This window comes from Copidosoma floridanum, unplaced genomic scaffold (assembly GCF_036245765.1).
Source record: "Copidosoma floridanum isolate Cflo_tuat_1 unplaced genomic scaffold, Cflo_Japanese_pri ptg000006l, whole genome shotgun sequence".
Taxonomy (NCBI): Eukaryota; Metazoa; Arthropoda; class Insecta; order Hymenoptera; family Encyrtidae; genus Copidosoma; species Copidosoma floridanum.
In genome coordinates this window covers 12,458,036-12,474,602 of record NW_028321883.1, presented here as the reverse complement: position 1 = coordinate 12,474,602, position 16,567 = coordinate 12,458,036, and the positions used below count along the sequence as shown (strand labels likewise).

The window sequence follows — 16,567 nt, the reverse complement described above, 5'->3', positions numbered from 1 at the left end:
ATACATAGATTGTTTTTTATGTATTTTTGCCTGCTGAACATGATTATTGATGGTGGGTCGTAATATCGAAGGTGATCAATGTTTTTTTATTAACAAATTTTATAAACAAATTGCAAAAATGTAATTTTTTCTAAAAATAATGTTTTTTCCGCTTCTCGAGCTTATTTTAAACAAAAAGTTTTGTATAATGTACATCTGTTAAGCCCATACTATTTCCGCAAAAAAACGTGAACTGTAAAAAATTCACTTTTTCCGTTTTTCACACAGCTGCAACGTGGGGCTTTTATTATAATTTTTTACTAAAAAGTTTTTAACTCTCCAGTTCATGCAGGGGTTTAAGAATGTCTTATAGTTGATTAATTTTATTCGTTTGTTATTTTTGTTCAGTGAACTTAGCAGCTTCATGCTTTTTAACTCTAAGTAGAAAAATGCAAGACAACCCAACGTCTTTAATACTATCCCCTTCTTTCGTCAAACTTTTTGTCTTACAAAAATCGTTCAAAAACAATTTATTTGTGTTACGTATACAATCAATTGACTACATAGCTATATATATACTACCAAGCCCCTATATAAACTGGAGAATTAAAAACTTTATAGTAAAAAAATATGATAAAAGCAAAAACAACATTATTTTTAGAAAAAATTACATTTTTGCAATTTGTTTATAAAATTTGTTGATAAAAAAAATTATCCATCCGGATCGCGACCCACCATCGATAATCGTGTTCAGCAGGCAAAAATACATTAAAAAAACTTTGGTGGGCCCGTTCTAATTGAAAAGGCCACGGGACCCTACCTGGCGCCTAAACTATCGGGACCTTTATTTTTTTTAATCAAAACAGATGGGCCGTCATATATATGTTCAGGACTCTATTTAGGGTGAGATTACACAGAGTCTGGCAGTCTGCAGACTGGCAGAATCGCGCTAAGTTTAAATTATGTTTAAATTATAACATCTCAGAATAATTTAGTAAAATAAAGAAAAAATTGTAATTATTGTCATAACAGAATAAAGGCTTAGTTACAATCAATTTCATTTACAATAAAACGTGTCAAATGTTATTTTATAACTTTTTTTATAGATTTATGTTAACATCGCACAGTCGGTCAGTAGGGTCACTGATGTAACCTGGTATGTACAACAATGTGCAACTGTGACATAACGTTTTTCGTCGCCTTTTTTTTTCATAAATATTAGTTAATACAGAAATGCAAATGTATTACGATAATTATTTCTTTGCTTACGTAACAGGTTTTAAATATTAATATTGAAACATATTTTAAACTTAGCGCGATTCTGCCAGTCTGCAGACTGCCAGACTCCATGTAATCTCACCCTTAGAAACTTTACATATTCTATGCTCAGTGCTCACACAATGACATGTTGATGTATATCAGTTATATCACTCAAGACTCAAGATTCAACTTTTATGAAGCTCACAGACATGAGATTCCGAGCCAGTAATTGGCTGATTAGGATTGTGTGCGTTGGTCCTGAAAATGGCAAATGGCACTTATATGGCAGAGCCAATCAGAAGCTCTCGCATCGACCACACTGTCCATATATATCCGTCATTGTAAGTGTGAATACCTCCAGATATTAAACTAGCAATAAAGAATCAATAAAAAAACTACTTAGATACTTAATTGCCTACTTATCGTGAAATTGACGAACAAATTTTACATGATAACGGATTATGATTCATCAACAAAGGCCGGAGACCTCTCTGGTCAATGTCACTGCAGTTGTCACTGTTGTAAGTGAGCAAGAACTCGATTGTTTATGCATGTATAGCATGAAATATGTATAATATAGATATGTATAGCGCCTTTGCAAGAATGAGCGAGAAAAGGTACGGTAACGCCTGCCTGCGCCTGCACTCCTCGCACTCGCAGCTATTGCAGTTTTACCTATGGCCCTCGCAGCGACGACGTCACAGAGAGGATCAGACGATCAGTGCACTATTATCCACAGTAACTCTCGGCTCTCCCAAATTATACTTAACTTACGTACTCTGCTAAGTAATACCTGTATGTCGACCTATTGTTATCAGCTATCAGCTCTATGGTATCATCAACCAGCGCGATAAGAAAGCGATAACTGATAAGCTGTATCTTTATAATTGTATAGTACATCTCAGTAAAAATCATCGTCATCGGCATCTGCAGTATATATATATACTATTATGACGGCGATGTGATATTAAGTAGCAAACGTTGCAGAGGACGCACAACCGGACAAACAAGCCTTTTTCTGTAGAGTCCGGAGAAAAGTCCAGTAATATACCTACCCCGTGCTCGGCGCTGTTGCAGCGGCAGCATATCCATGAGTAGTGAACTTCGGCGTACAGCTGTCGTCACCGCGTCAGCAGCAGCAGATTCCTTAAACCAGACGCACGACCGAGATAGCTCTTCAACTGATGCTGATGACGACGATAACGAACAATACCTTCGTAGTATGACGAAGGACTTGACACATAAGGTTAAGCGAAGACTTCGAGAAAGGTCTTCTACTGCAAAACTCTCAGCCGCGAAAGATCAGGTCGACTGTCTGCAGTCTTGGAGATGGAGAAAACCACAGCAGGAAGTGCCGGGAACTCATGAGCAAAAGGTCAAACCTTTGGTAAGTACACCATGTATAGGTACAGCCTTTAACAGCAGCAGCACAACTTCAACCTTCAACCTGCATATCAATTACTTCACGATTTAATCTACCCCAATTTAGGCAACTTAACACATACCTATAGTCTACTTATATTTATATAAATTACTTTACTTGTTACATGTATACACTCATGCATACGTCCTGAAATTTTTATGAAAAAAAAAAAGAGTATCAATTGAAAAATGAGAATTGAAAGAAATTATATTGTGAGAGAGATGGATGTACTAATATGTATTATATTCTTCTATTGTGACTCGTGAGATATGTGAGAATGAGACTACTTAGTAAAATTATTGCGGAGAAAAGGACCAGCAGACGAAAGTTCGTGACACTCACGTATATATAGCGTATATATAAACTCACCGTGCAGATTATATACTCACTACTCACTAACTCACTATCACGTCATCACGTGTTGCGTGAGAGGGAAAGAGAAAGAAAGAAAAGAGAGCTGATGATATATATAGACGGCAGCACGTCACACACGTCATCACGATCACGTCCAACGGTCCAACGGGAGAGTACGAACCTACGTCCTATACGAACGTCCAAAGACTCCGAAGTCCGGAGTCGGGAAGTAGTGGTACGGCTGCTTCTGTAATGCTCTCCTCGCGCGGGGGCCGAGACCGAGACAGTACCTACATACCTTACCTTGTATTCTCTCTCTCTCTTTTTTTTTATTTCTTTACTGTTGCTGCTGCTGCTGCCCGCCGGCCACACGTCCCGCGTGATAAGTGTAGGTATATAATAAATAATTCTTCCGAGTTCTCTACCCATGACGTCGTCGTCGTCGTCGTCGTCGTCGTGTGCTTTCTGCTTTCGCCTCGATCTTCGCCTTCGCCTGGGCCACCACCACCACCTCTCTCTGTTTCTCTTTATTTTTTTTTTTTTCTGGTGTATAAGAATAAGAATACCCACACTGCTCTATACGGGCATCGTGCGTGAGATTAATTAGTCCTCGTCAATGCTGCACCGTTGTAGGCATAGCCTCTGCCTGAGTCTCGGCTCGTGCCCTTGGATAGTCGGGTGGACCTATTTTTGTGGCAGTTGAGTATGTTATCCAAAAGTGCAAAATAACGTTTGTGCCTCGTTGAAAATCTGCGCTTCATTTGAGCTTACTAAGGTATTTTGCCGTGAGTATGTATAGGTATATGCCCAGTCGAGGGTTAGGCTTCTAGAGATGTGTGTGTGCTGTTTCAAAAACTTGAATCATTGGGAATTGGGATTCCTCGTTTACTTACACTTAGGTACTTTTGTTCACTTTCATTTTCGTTGTTCAACAATCGTGCTTAAAATTGGGCAAATATGTCTGCTCTTTTTTTTTCCTATTGAAAGGTTTATTCATACTCCATCATTCTTCTAACAGAAGACATTTTTTATTCTCATAGAATGAAAGTCAAATAAAGTGTTGCCTAATTTTTAAAAATATGCATTATATATATGTATACATAAATGTATATGTGATACTTTTGTGTGTAAGAAGTAGATTTTCGTTTTCTCTTGTCAATAGTATATTTGAAATACAGGCAAATTGCATAACATTTTCTAACGATTGTAAAAAAATAAATTATTATTTGCAGATTATAGTTCGGGGAAAAAAGGAAGGGGTGATTGTCGTGTAGAGAGCCACTTTCCAAGTCTTGGTTTAGACTGTCTAAATATAGCTGCAGGCTCCACTACTTTTCCGTTTCGTACCATGCTATGCCTATGAGCATCCTGCTCTATTGCGTAGATATCTCTCGTTTTTTATTTCACTGTTATGGCAAATAGCCAAATTTTCAGTCAAAATTTTTAAATATCTCATTAAAGTCTATGAACATTGAATAAAGTTTTTAGTTTTTGCTAATTGTAATACTTATTTCATAATCCAGTGCTATAATAAGAGTGTGACTGATCACAGAACATTGCAAGCAAGCTTTACCTCAAGTTCTGTTAGTCATTTTACTTCAATAATAGATAGAGCTTTGAGTCTCGTAAAAAATCTTACTGTGTTTTAATTCTAACACTTTTGTAACTATTTAGTAAAACTAGTTATTAGTCACTATATGCATCTTTCTGAACAGTTGAAAAATCTGGCTTTTTTTATTATTATTTTCCATTTCAAACGATATTGTTTTTGTAGTAACAGGAAGTTTCATAATTTATAAAACTTGAACCATTCAATATTTTTTAAATATTGGAATGTAAACATGATTTTATTGTAATCTGAAGTTACTTAAACTTGCATAATATTTGTAGCTTTTGATGATCGTCTTGTGTAAAGTTGCGTTTATTATGTAGTGTGCCAATTGCAAAATAACTTCTTACACCATAAAGCAAAATGTTTACTTTGTACTTGAATATTTTTTACAAACGTTACTTGAGTTATTAAACTACAATTTTTAAAGCTAGATTTTTTTAAGGAAGTACTTTGTTATTTACACTCAAAACAAATTTCAAATTTTTCAATTTTACTTGACAATGTCATACTCATTTTTAAATACTAATGCACTTATAATATTTTTACAGATATCCAGTGATACTTCATTATTATTAATATTCCACTCAAAGTTTCTTGAAATCGACTCTCCATCGACAAAAGACAGAGTTCAACATTTCTTACTGGACTCGTATGACTTTAATGAGTTATGCGATTATATTCAGAAACTAGTTATAGCTGATATTGCAGACACTAATTATGAAATTAAGCATATTTTTATAAAAAACAGACTTGGAGATGACACAGTGAGTATTAAAAATTTTTAAATGGGTTATGAAATATAAAAAATCGGCAATACACTTGGTTAAAATATAACACAAACTTCACATTATACACATAAATTATTTTTTCTTTGCATTTTGTGATTAATATTTTTTTCCGCTACAGATAGATATTTATAAAATCATAACAAATCAAGAACATCTTGAAGATTGTAATAAAGTTATGGAGTTGACCAAAACAAATTCTGAACTAAAGGTAGTAGCTGAATATATTCCTGCAGCTGAGAGTACCGAGATCAAAGTATCTGCTACAGTTGAAAATTTAATGAAAAAATTTGGAGAGTCGAATTGTTTTAAAATGATGGATGAAGCAAAAGCAACTACCGAAGTTGATGAAGCCTTAATTGGTGATGGTTACAAAAATAACGATCCTTCAACTAATTCGAAAGTAAGGCCAATAGATAAACAAACAGTTGTTGGCATTAATTTTTGTGAATACAAAGGAAGTGCCACAAAAAAACAATCACACAATCACGAAGATTTGAATAAAAAAAATTGTTTTGATAAACTTCAGGATCAAGAACCAGACTTTCAAGAACCAAATGCTTTAAGTTTGATGAAACAGAAAAGAACTGTTGTCATGAAAAAATCACTCTGTACGGATTTGTCAAACACTACTCAAACAATGGTGGGACAAGACAAGTTTTTCAAAAATTTTGATAAGTATGAAAGCGATGATTCGATTTTTGCCAGTGACACTGAATCTTCAAAAATCCGTAAGTATTTTCAATCAAACTTATTGTACATTATCTTTATTTTTTAATTTTTTTAATACATATATATATATATATTTTTTTTTCTTGCATACTTAATAAGCCGACAGCTGAAACATGTATTTACTTATAAAGATTTTACTTCATTGCAAATTGTAAATATCGAAATCATAAGGCTATCAAGTCTCAGTGATTCTTATGTTATGAAAAATTATAAAAATTAATACAACATATTTAGCACTATACTTTGTTGCTAAACATTTTTAACTTGTTTGAATTATAACTTGCATTATTATTGCGACAATAATATTAAAAGTTGTTAAAGATGAAATTTCAAAGTAGGATTTCTGAAACTACTAAATATTTTGAGTTTAAACTATAATTTAATGTAGGAAAAAAAGAAATTAAAGTTTGAACATACATGATTTTATAAGTACACAGTTAAAACATATTTATCTTAACGATTGTATCATATTGTTACAATCTGAACTTGTGTTGTTTTAGACTTTGTTGGCTTAGTAAATCAAGCAATGACATGTTACCTCAACAGTCTTTTACAAGCGCTATACATGACACCGGAATTCAGAAATGCTCTGTACACATGGGAATATACAGGCACAGAAAAAGAAGCAACAAATATTCCGTTTCAACTACAAAAACTTTTTTTGAACTTACAGGTATTACAAATATGGTTATTTTAAGTAAGTTGATTTAAATAGACCTAATCAAATTCTTCATACATAGACATCAGGAAGGTCGGTTGAAACAACTGCACTAACTCAAAGTTTTGGATGGGATTCAACGGAAGCTTGGAATCAGCATGATATTCAAGAATTGTGTCGTGTTATGTTTGATGCCTTAGAAAAAACCTTTAAAACCACAAAACATCCTGATTTCATCAACAGACTTTATGAGGGTAGGTCATTTATATGACACATTTTTTTACTCATATTTCACATATAAAATTATTTCCAGGAAAAATCCTTGATTATGTTAAGTGCCTAACATGTAATTTGGAAAAATCTAGAGAAGATTCTTTTCTTGATATTCCTTTACCGTTAAGATCCTTTGATGGTAGTGTCACGTACGGTAGCGTGGTATGTTGTGATTCCTCCTTTAAAACAACATACACACTAAAAATTGATTGTATGAACAAATTTTAAATTTTTAGGAGGAAGCATTAGAAGCGTTCATTAAGTATGAAACACTAGAAGGAAATAATCAATATTTTTGTGAGAAATGTAATAAGAAATCTAATGCGCATAAAGGACTCAAGTTTTCTAAATTTCCGTATATTCTTACGTTGCAATTAAAACGTTTTGACTTTGACCACAATACTTTTCATAGGATCAAGTTGAATGACAAGTAAGTTGATGATACATTTAAATTTAGTGATACCACGTTGTGAAAAATTCTTTCGAATATTATTTTCGTTTAAAACAATTATTTCAATAAATTTTTTATGATTAATATGTCGCGTTCACTATTTTCTAACTAGGTAAGATTAGTCAATGCTTTAATTAGTGCTTAAAAAGAAAGACATCTCCTTTGAAATATTTTGAGCTAAGGAAATGACAAAAAAATTTTTTGATTAAAAAAAAAATCGTGATAATGTTTTTTACTACATAATAAAGGTATTATAAAAATCCGATAATTCAAGCGTCATTAACTACTAAGAACTAAAAAATGAATCATGCAAAATAAGTTGTTTATTGTTTCATCATCCTTTTATTAATTGATAAAATTTTTTTTTTTTAGAGTAACGTTTCCAGACAAGTTGAATTTAAATTTGTTTATCGCATCCAATCAAGAAACTCCTAGTCAAGACGATGCTGAGAGTAATGGAAAGGGTGTCGATATTGCTGCTGACGAAAGTAGCACTGATGCACGCGAGGAGTCGAGTAATATGCCATTATCCAACAACAGTAATCATTTGTCAAACAGCAATCACGATCAAGATGATGATGAAGGTGAAGGTGATGAAAATTATATTAAAACATGTTTCCAAGATTTTCCAAATATCTTTTTACTTTTCTCTTCAATGTATGTATATAAAAAAAATGAAGAACTTCGATGGCTTCGTGGTTAGAGTGCTAGCCTCCTAGCCGGAAAAACTCGGGGGATCGTGGGTTCGAATCCCATCGAAAGCTATCGAGATTTTTTTCTCAGGCTTTTTTGATGAGATGAGTACCTATGATGCCGAAACACCACTTATCCGAATTTTAAAAATAAATAGTGAATTTTGCCTTGTGATGTCTGGACCTCCAGGGGCTTCCTTTTCGAAAGAAAGCCAACACCTGACCAGCTCATATGGTAAAGTCACTATCGGTTTTATAAAGGTTGGGACAGCGAATTGGATGGTTTATTGGAAAAGTATCTTTCCATTAAACTTGATAATAGCTGGGGCGTGCTTGAAACAGTTGCTCCACCCTGTAAGACTCGCACACTTTGGGAAAAGAGTCATTATAAAAAAAAAAAAAAAAAAAAAAAAAAAAGGTATAGGGACATACGATACGTAAAAATCCTGCATTGGGTATCCGCGGAATCTTAATAACTACTATATAAAACAAATTGACTGATTTTACCTCAACTTATTTTTTCTAAATGCAGGTATCGAAATGTGCAATGGATTATCGGCTTACAATGACATCGACAAGATGCGTGAACATTATGCGAAAGCGATAGGACCGTACATCTATGAGCTTTTCTGTATTATGATTCATAGTGGCAGCGCGAATGGTGGCCATTATTATGCTTATATAAAAGATTTTAGAAATAATAAGTGGTGGTGCTTCGATGACCAGAGAGTTTCGCCTGTAAGTCTGCTTCAATAAAATTTTATGTAGAAACTTTTATTTCCTAAAACTTGACAATATTCGTAACTTCGAGTTTTAAGAAATTTCAACCATGGTAATGTATTTTTGGTTTTAATTTAGATAACAGAAAAAGACATTCAAAATACATATGGTGGTGGAAGTGGCAGAACTCTATATTACAGTAGTCAATATCGTAGTAGTACAAATGCATATATGCTCATGTACAGGCAAATCGATAACAAACGCAACGTCTTGCCGATCGAAGCGGAAAACTTCCCACCACATTTGAAGGTAATAAATTAATTTTTTTAACAATCACGCTTGTCACTTGAAATAAGTAGGCAGAGTCTGGCAGTTAATTAATAACTTGATATCTCAGTATTAACAATAATAGCATTGACCAAGTATTGTGATTGTGTTTACAGAGCTTGGTGGAGAGGATGACTCTTAGGTGTGAAGGGGATAACAATTATGGAGAGCTAGAGACCCATGAGCAGAAAATAAGGTTAGACATATTGTTCCGCCGGCCTGAAGATCAAGAGCTTGATCAGTTAGAGCTTGTAGTCAGCGGACCGCTGATTCATACTGTTGGCCAGATAGCTGCGATGGCATTCAAAAAAGCCGACTTTAAAGGCTCACCTGATCCCGATCGTATACGTATCGTTTATTACAATAAAAAATATAATCTCGTTGAGCGAGTGCTGCATTCTGACATGCGGATCGATACATACATGGACCAGTATCCGATCAAGGATCTGATGCTGGAAGTAGTACAACCAAACGAAGAGTTCGAACCTCATCCGTCCGATCCCATCGTCACAAAGGTAACTCGAGCTTTTTAACTTACAAAATACAATTTTAAAAGGATCTAGATTTTAATTGAGATCATTACTTCTTTTTGTTTTAATCATGTCTACTTGCATAAGTAGTTTTCAAAATGAATTTTAGTTTAAATTGCAGTAACTTATCCGTTTGAAATGTTCCAACAGGTTTACTTGGTAAATCCTAAAGAAAATGAATTGATCGATGGTCCAAAATACGTAAGAGCATACGCTGAGCAATCTATTCGAGAGTACAAACAACAGCTAAAAAAATACTTTAACATAGATCCAGAAGTTGTACAGTTGATGATTCCGGAAATTTTGCCGAATGAACTAATGAAGGACGATGAAAAGTTTGAAGGAAACATTAGTAGAACTTATCCATATAAGGTGATTGCTACGGAATTCTACAATACTTGTAAGGAAAAAAAATTTCAGTATTCAGACTATTTAGATATGAGCTCGCGCCTAATAGACACCGTCACTATTTATATTGATTCATCTAACGTTTCGGAAAGTGAGTACTGCTTGATTAAACTTTGTTGCCCATTTGATTTCTTATTTATCAGCATTCATTACTGAACATTGATCATGTAATTACAGAAACTCTCAACTTGTTGAAGATTCCATCACTTCAAAATTACTATGTAGAAGAAAAGAGTCGAGACAGTGCTTCCAACCACAATCATCTTTCCGAGGAACTCTCAAAAATTCACGTTTCACCAGACAAAAGTAAATCAACTTCGTGCGAGGGTATCGACGCAGTGAGTAGCCAATTTATACTTCATGACAAAGACAGGGGCAACTTGTGGAATTTCAATTATGGCGAGCCGAGCAATAGTGAGGATAGTAGTTTGAGTGATAGTGACAAAACGATAGTGAACGAAGACGTAACTGAAAATGCTGTCATGCTCGATGAAGAAGCGCAATCTTACGTTTCTACTAAAAGCTTTGATACTCAACAGCCGTTATTTAACAAAACGACTAATGGTGCACTTCCAGCGTGTGACGTCATATTTAAAATTGAGTATCTGAAAAAAGAAAAGCGTAAGTATTGGTACATCAAAATTCATACAATCTTAGATGAAATTTTTTTTTGTTGAATATATTATGTTACTATTCAAAGAGCTTTGTTGAGCAATTTACTTGTATGCCTATTTTTCTTGTTTCATAACATGTTTTTATAACTTTTTTCAATTCGAAATCCAAATTGAATGATTACATTGACATTCTATACAATACTTATGAATTCGTTAATTCATTTAGTTATCGTATTTCATGATTTTGATGAGCTCTAAAAACCTGTTCCGTACTGTGTTACTACTCTACATTTGTTGCATATGATAAATATGTAAGTTTTCTTTCTATCTTAGTCTCAAGTATATAACTCATACGAGTCTTATGCTTACGTTACACCTTTTTCAAGCCACTGTCTTTCTCAGTTTGCTATTCTTATCTTTGTAAACGCGTGCTTTTTGTTTTTGTTACCTCAGTGGTATGTTTCAATCATATTACTTATTTTTTTGTACAAAATAAAAATATAAAAACTTTCTATTATTATCATTATCATTATTCTTATTATTATCATCATTATTGTTATTGTTATTGTTATTGTTGTAACCGCACCATCAAGCATTTATAGTTTTTCCATATCATACATTTTTACGCTTTATACTTGTATACATGTATTTTGCAACTAAGCTCTAGCTCATTGGTACAGTGGTTGAATACATTTGTTAATTTGTGTTAATTTTAGGGCTTTATTACATGAGTTGTTACAACATATAGGCTACATGATGTAGGATATAGGACATAATTTGACAAAAGATATAACTGTAAAGAATACATTAATTGATGAATTATAACAGTCCTCAGTATTTTATTATATGTTTTTATTTTAGTGTGGCTTGTTACAAAGGACAAAGAAATGACCGAATATGAGTTAAAAGAAAGATTAGAGCCGTACATCAAGGTCCCTAAGAATTATTTCAAAGTTACTGTATCCCCACCTGACAGCCCATATTGCTCTCAACCTGGTGTAACGGTATTCCGAGATGATCGAAAATATACAATTACTCTGGGACGAGTACTTCAGCCCAACGAAAATTCTATAGAGATTTTTGCCTTAAGAATGGGTGACTCGCAGGTACATGTGTAATTTTAACAATTAAAAGCCGCGGAAAGTTTTTGTGTTGAAAAAAAGCTTAAGAAGAAATTTTTCCCTTTCACAGGCTCTGCAAAAGTTACTAGAAACTGGAGTAAATATGAATTGTAGCATTAGATTAGCAAAGCACCAGATATACTCGGAGCTACGAAAAATCGGCTGTGTTGACGTGCCTTTCGAAAGGTTACGCTTTGCCGAAGTCAATGGAAGCTGCACAGTGAGCGAGGAACTAAAAGATTCCGAAATGCCAGTCAGATTCATAACCAACATATGCGTCCAAGTGTTACCACCTAGTGACAATCATGAGTCGTCGAATCATGTTCAAGTTTACGTGAGACGATGGAACCGCTCCAAAATGCAGCTTGATGATCCCCAAGAGATAAGTGTTCCCAAGAGCACGTTTAGCAAGGATCTGATCAAGCAGGTATGTATGCGTACACAGTACAACTCGTTGTACTCGTAATTTTTTTTTACATTGTTACACAAATAATTTTTTGCTCGCAGGTGTCAGAGATATCAAGCATCTCTGAGGAACGTTTGGAATTTAATTTGCAAGTTGTAAAAAAAGAACTTACGCTGATGAAAATGGATAACTTTGAATGGAAAACAGAAGTTTTGCTGCCAGAAGTAGATTTTAGGACTTACGTCATATACAGGTATACATGTCAACTTTTACTGCATTTTTTTTAATTTTTCAACTTTTTCAAACAAATCTTAAAGTTTTGATCGTATGATTTATGAGTAAAATTTTTACGTTAATACTGTCGATTATACGTAGTAAAAAAAATTTTGTTTTACTATGATTCAAGTAAATGATTTGATTATGTAACTGATATCAATAGAGAATTGAATTTTATTACTCTATCGTGCGATGATGCAATTTTAAATTTAGTTTGAATTACGTTAAAAGTAAACATAAAATCATTTTCATTTAACAAAGCTAAAGTATTGATAAAACGTATGTGATTAACTTTTTAGGGATTCAAAGGAAATTCCGAAAGAAGAAAACGATAAGACCGATTGGTATTACAAACGAGAGCGTTATTCCAACCCATTGACTGGTGTTCCCTACGCGAGAAGGGAAAAAGCGCTCAAAATTCACGTGGATACATGATCCTCATACGTTACAATTTATGCTGAGAGGTGCTCTCAGTATTAAGCTAGTTAGTAATTGTTTCGAAAGAGAAGTTATTTTATTTTTCAGCCAAATAAAAAACAATCGATGCATTATGCATATTGCAACGAAGCCTGACCGATAAAGAGTCGTTATTTTGTCATCATGAACAATAAAAAAAAGCAAAAAAATAAACGAACGAAATCCTTTTGATGCCATTCAATATGAGCAGTCGCGAGATCGCTACACAATAAAAAATAATCGTGCGAATAAAGTACAGTTTATGGGAAAGAAAAGAGAGTTGGAGAAATACATAACAGATTAATTTCTCGAACTCTTTGTTTCATGTTGAATTTTTAACTGTTTCATGTTTTTTTTTTTTTTTTTTTTTTTCCATGTCATGCAAAAAATAGTTTAAATCGACTTTTTATTATTACTAATTATTTCACACTAGTTTTACTTTACCTGTTTAGCTTTTTATTTCAAATGAAAATTATTCAAAATGGCCTTTTGAAACAGCATACTAAAAAAAAAAAGTTTTGCCTCACTCCCACCGGTACACACACATTATTCCAATTTTGTTGCTTGTAAAAGTAAGAAATCTTTGTTTATATCCGTATGTATAATAAGAGTTCGTTATGCTTGAAATACATATATTCGCACAATTGTAAATTAACAAAATCACAGAATTCGAATGACGAAGAAATTTTTACACGAGCTATGTTATACCAAGCGCAATTTTTGAGACTTTTTCACGTAATTAAAAATGACACTTTATTTACAAAATAGTTCTCATGTTTTATTGTTAAATGTAAAATATTTGTGCATTTATCAATAGTTGCGTGCGGCATTTGTTTTGCTATTCCGAATAAATAAAAAAATAAAAAATTCGGTATTAAAAATATTGTATGCAAAATTATTTCCCAAATTCTTTCATGACAAGCAGTACAAAATCATCGCTACCTGTAATTTATTTGATCTATTCAAAGGTTATTTTTATGCGCTAAATAGACAAATTCAGGAATCATTTTTTTGAACATGAACTTACAATCTTTGAAAATCTGAAGTGTATGCTTTTTTACTTAAATTTTAACAATTTTTCAATATGGTTAACCATCACTAACTTTTAAAAAACTGTAACTTAAGTAATTTTCCAAATTGATGTTGGTATCATATATTACTCGATTTGAATTCAACAAATAATTACAACCCACGGAAGGAAACGAAGAGAGCCTCAGATAAAATTTCTGTCACCCTCGGCTTTACCTCAGATGTCAGATTCTTTTACCATTGCAATATATGTTTTTTTGAGAACAAAATCAACTAACAATTATCCCTTTATCGACTCACATTACGATATGTTTGACAAGAAAGTGAAAGCTGTATTAAAAATTTTCACGTTATCACCGAGAAAATATCTGTCTGTATCATACACTGTAGTTATGGAACAAATTATATTTATAATTAATAATGAAAAGTTTATTTTTGTGTTTCGCCTTAATTGCATGTCAGCGAGCTCTGACATCTTTTACCAACTTCCAAATTCGAATTTTAAGGATACTAAGGTTTGTTATTTAAGAGTCAACTTGTTGTTTTCGTTTAAGTCTTTTGATGCTTTTGTAATGAAAAAAAGTTTTTAAAACGCTTACATCACCCAGCACTTTTGTGAAGAAATTAAACACGATTTAATATATTTATCAAAGCCACATCTAAAGTAAGGAATACATAAGTAGTTGCAATTATATGTGTACAAAAAAATTACCTACTTGTATCCTTTTTCAAGAAAACTAGTTGGCATTATTTATACTAAAAAAGAAATTGTAAATACTTTTAATACTTTTAACACTTTTAACACTGCAAAGATACAACTGTAATCTTGTCTCTCTTGAAATCAAGATCTTAGTTATTCAATCAAACATTGTATATTTTTTTAGTACAAGTAAAAAATTTTCACGGCTCAATTTTTTAATTGAATACCCTAGCTCAATATTCATAAATAAGATTTGAAAAATGTACAGAATCTACGAACTAGTACTCATAGTTTTTTCTCTACACGTGTGTATAAAAAGCGATTATCAATTATATTGTAAAAACTTAATATTGTTTAGCAAAAATAGCGTGATTCAGGCAGTCCCTTCAGATTTGTGAAGTGTACATACAGTTACCGTTTTATAACTATATCGCTTTAAAGTTGTAACATGACAAAAAAAAATTAATAACTTAAACTTCGCTAATTTTGTGGACTTCATATATTATTTATTAATTGATGAATCCCTGAAATTTTCAGCAGAACATTAAATATAATTCACTCTGAGTTAATAATTTTTTTAATAAACCGTGAAGTTGAAATCAGCTACGTTTGACCTATACGGATAGCCGGAACCCTCCAGAATCTATTTGTTACAACGTTTATTAAGTTAACTTTTATGTTTTAAAGTAAGTAGTAGCACAAGATTTTTACTTATTTTTAAATATTTAGTAACGTCTGATGCGGTGCTGCGTACATTTTTTTAACGATAACATGGAGGCTGGCAGCTGCAGTTGCAGCAGAGTCGGCTAGGTCGTGGATTGGCACGCGGGGAGACCGTGGTTCAATTCCCGGCCAGTGCGACTTTTCAGGCAAGTACCTCTGTGATTTTTCACATGAGCTTTTTCACCAGGCAATGCTCCTCAAGGAGGGTTTAGGCGACCTCCTCGCAGCAAAATTGCCTAATTTCCCCCTACCCCAATCGGAGGTCGGAGGCCTCCCATCCCTTTTCCCTTCCTTCTATCAAGTGCTAAGTGCCCATCATAGTATACTCGTGCACGAGTTTTTCTCTTTTGAGAGTCTTTTGACTCTGCAACCGAGTGCATGCTATGTAAGTAGGTAAATTTTATTCAATTAAATCGTGGAACTAAATGCTCATTAATTATATACACAGACTATTGATTTCAATACATTATTTTTTAACTCTCCCGTACTCTTAACATTCCTAAATCCATTTATGTATTGAAAAAATATGTAGCTTCAACTATTTTTTAAGGTTTTCAGTACAGCTTTAACCATTAATTTATTAATTTTACACATCCTAACTGTTGTAAACTGTAGGAAAAGCTCCGGAGGATATCCATAAACATATGTGACTTCAAAAGAGGTAACTCCCGATAGCTAAGATGGTTAAGGCTTATGCCCCATCTGAGATTGTTTTGCACTTAAGGGTTCAAAATCCACTTCATGGTAGATATTTTTTTTTTTTTTTTTTTATTCAATTTATCATTTTGTCTTCATTTCTTTCATTTATGTTTCGTTAAAAAAAAATGTGTATATATATATATATATATATATATATATATATATATATGACGTCAACATTTTTTTTCGGATACATCAAAATAAATTAATATTGTTATTTTGATACTTCTTGTTAGCAAGGCAATTCTATAATTTTATAATACTAAAATAACTTATAAGGATTTTATCATAATTGGTGTATCTTAAAACTCCTAAGAAATTGTGAACATCCTATTTGCG

At 33.0% G+C, this 16,567-nt stretch overlaps 1 protein-coding gene across 5 annotated transcripts; it reads left to right on the top strand.

Annotated features, from left to right (window-relative positions):
• The first annotated feature begins 1,927 nt into the window (after positions 1-1,927).
• Usp47 (ubiquitin specific protease 47) lies at positions 1,928-14,903 on the top strand. 5 transcript variants are annotated; one of them, XM_023392443.2, is made up of 18 exons: positions 1,928-2,626; positions 5,177-5,392; positions 5,535-5,816; positions 5,943-6,144; positions 6,646-6,818; positions 6,886-7,057; positions 7,117-7,238; positions 7,313-7,506; positions 7,900-8,111; positions 8,752-8,957; positions 9,078-9,248; positions 9,383-9,781; positions 9,947-10,295; positions 10,382-10,825; positions 11,680-11,924; positions 12,010-12,366; positions 12,447-12,598; positions 12,921-14,903. In XM_023392443.2, the coding sequence occupies exons 1-18, from the start codon at positions 2,330-2,332 to the stop codon at positions 13,054-13,056; spliced, it is 4,329 nt and encodes a 1,442-aa protein (XP_023248211.2). In that variant the 5' UTR covers positions 1,928-2,329; the 3' UTR covers positions 13,057-14,903. The 5 variants fall into 5 exon arrangements, with proteins under 5 accessions (XP_023248211.2, XP_023248210.2, XP_089454315.1 ...); XM_023392442.2 differs by having other exon boundaries at positions 1,930-2,626; positions 7,900-8,117; XM_089598189.1 differs by lacking the exon at positions 1,928-2,626 and adding an exon at positions 3,187-3,251 and having other exon boundaries at positions 7,900-8,117.
• The last annotated feature ends 1,664 nt before the right edge of the window (positions 14,904-16,567 follow it).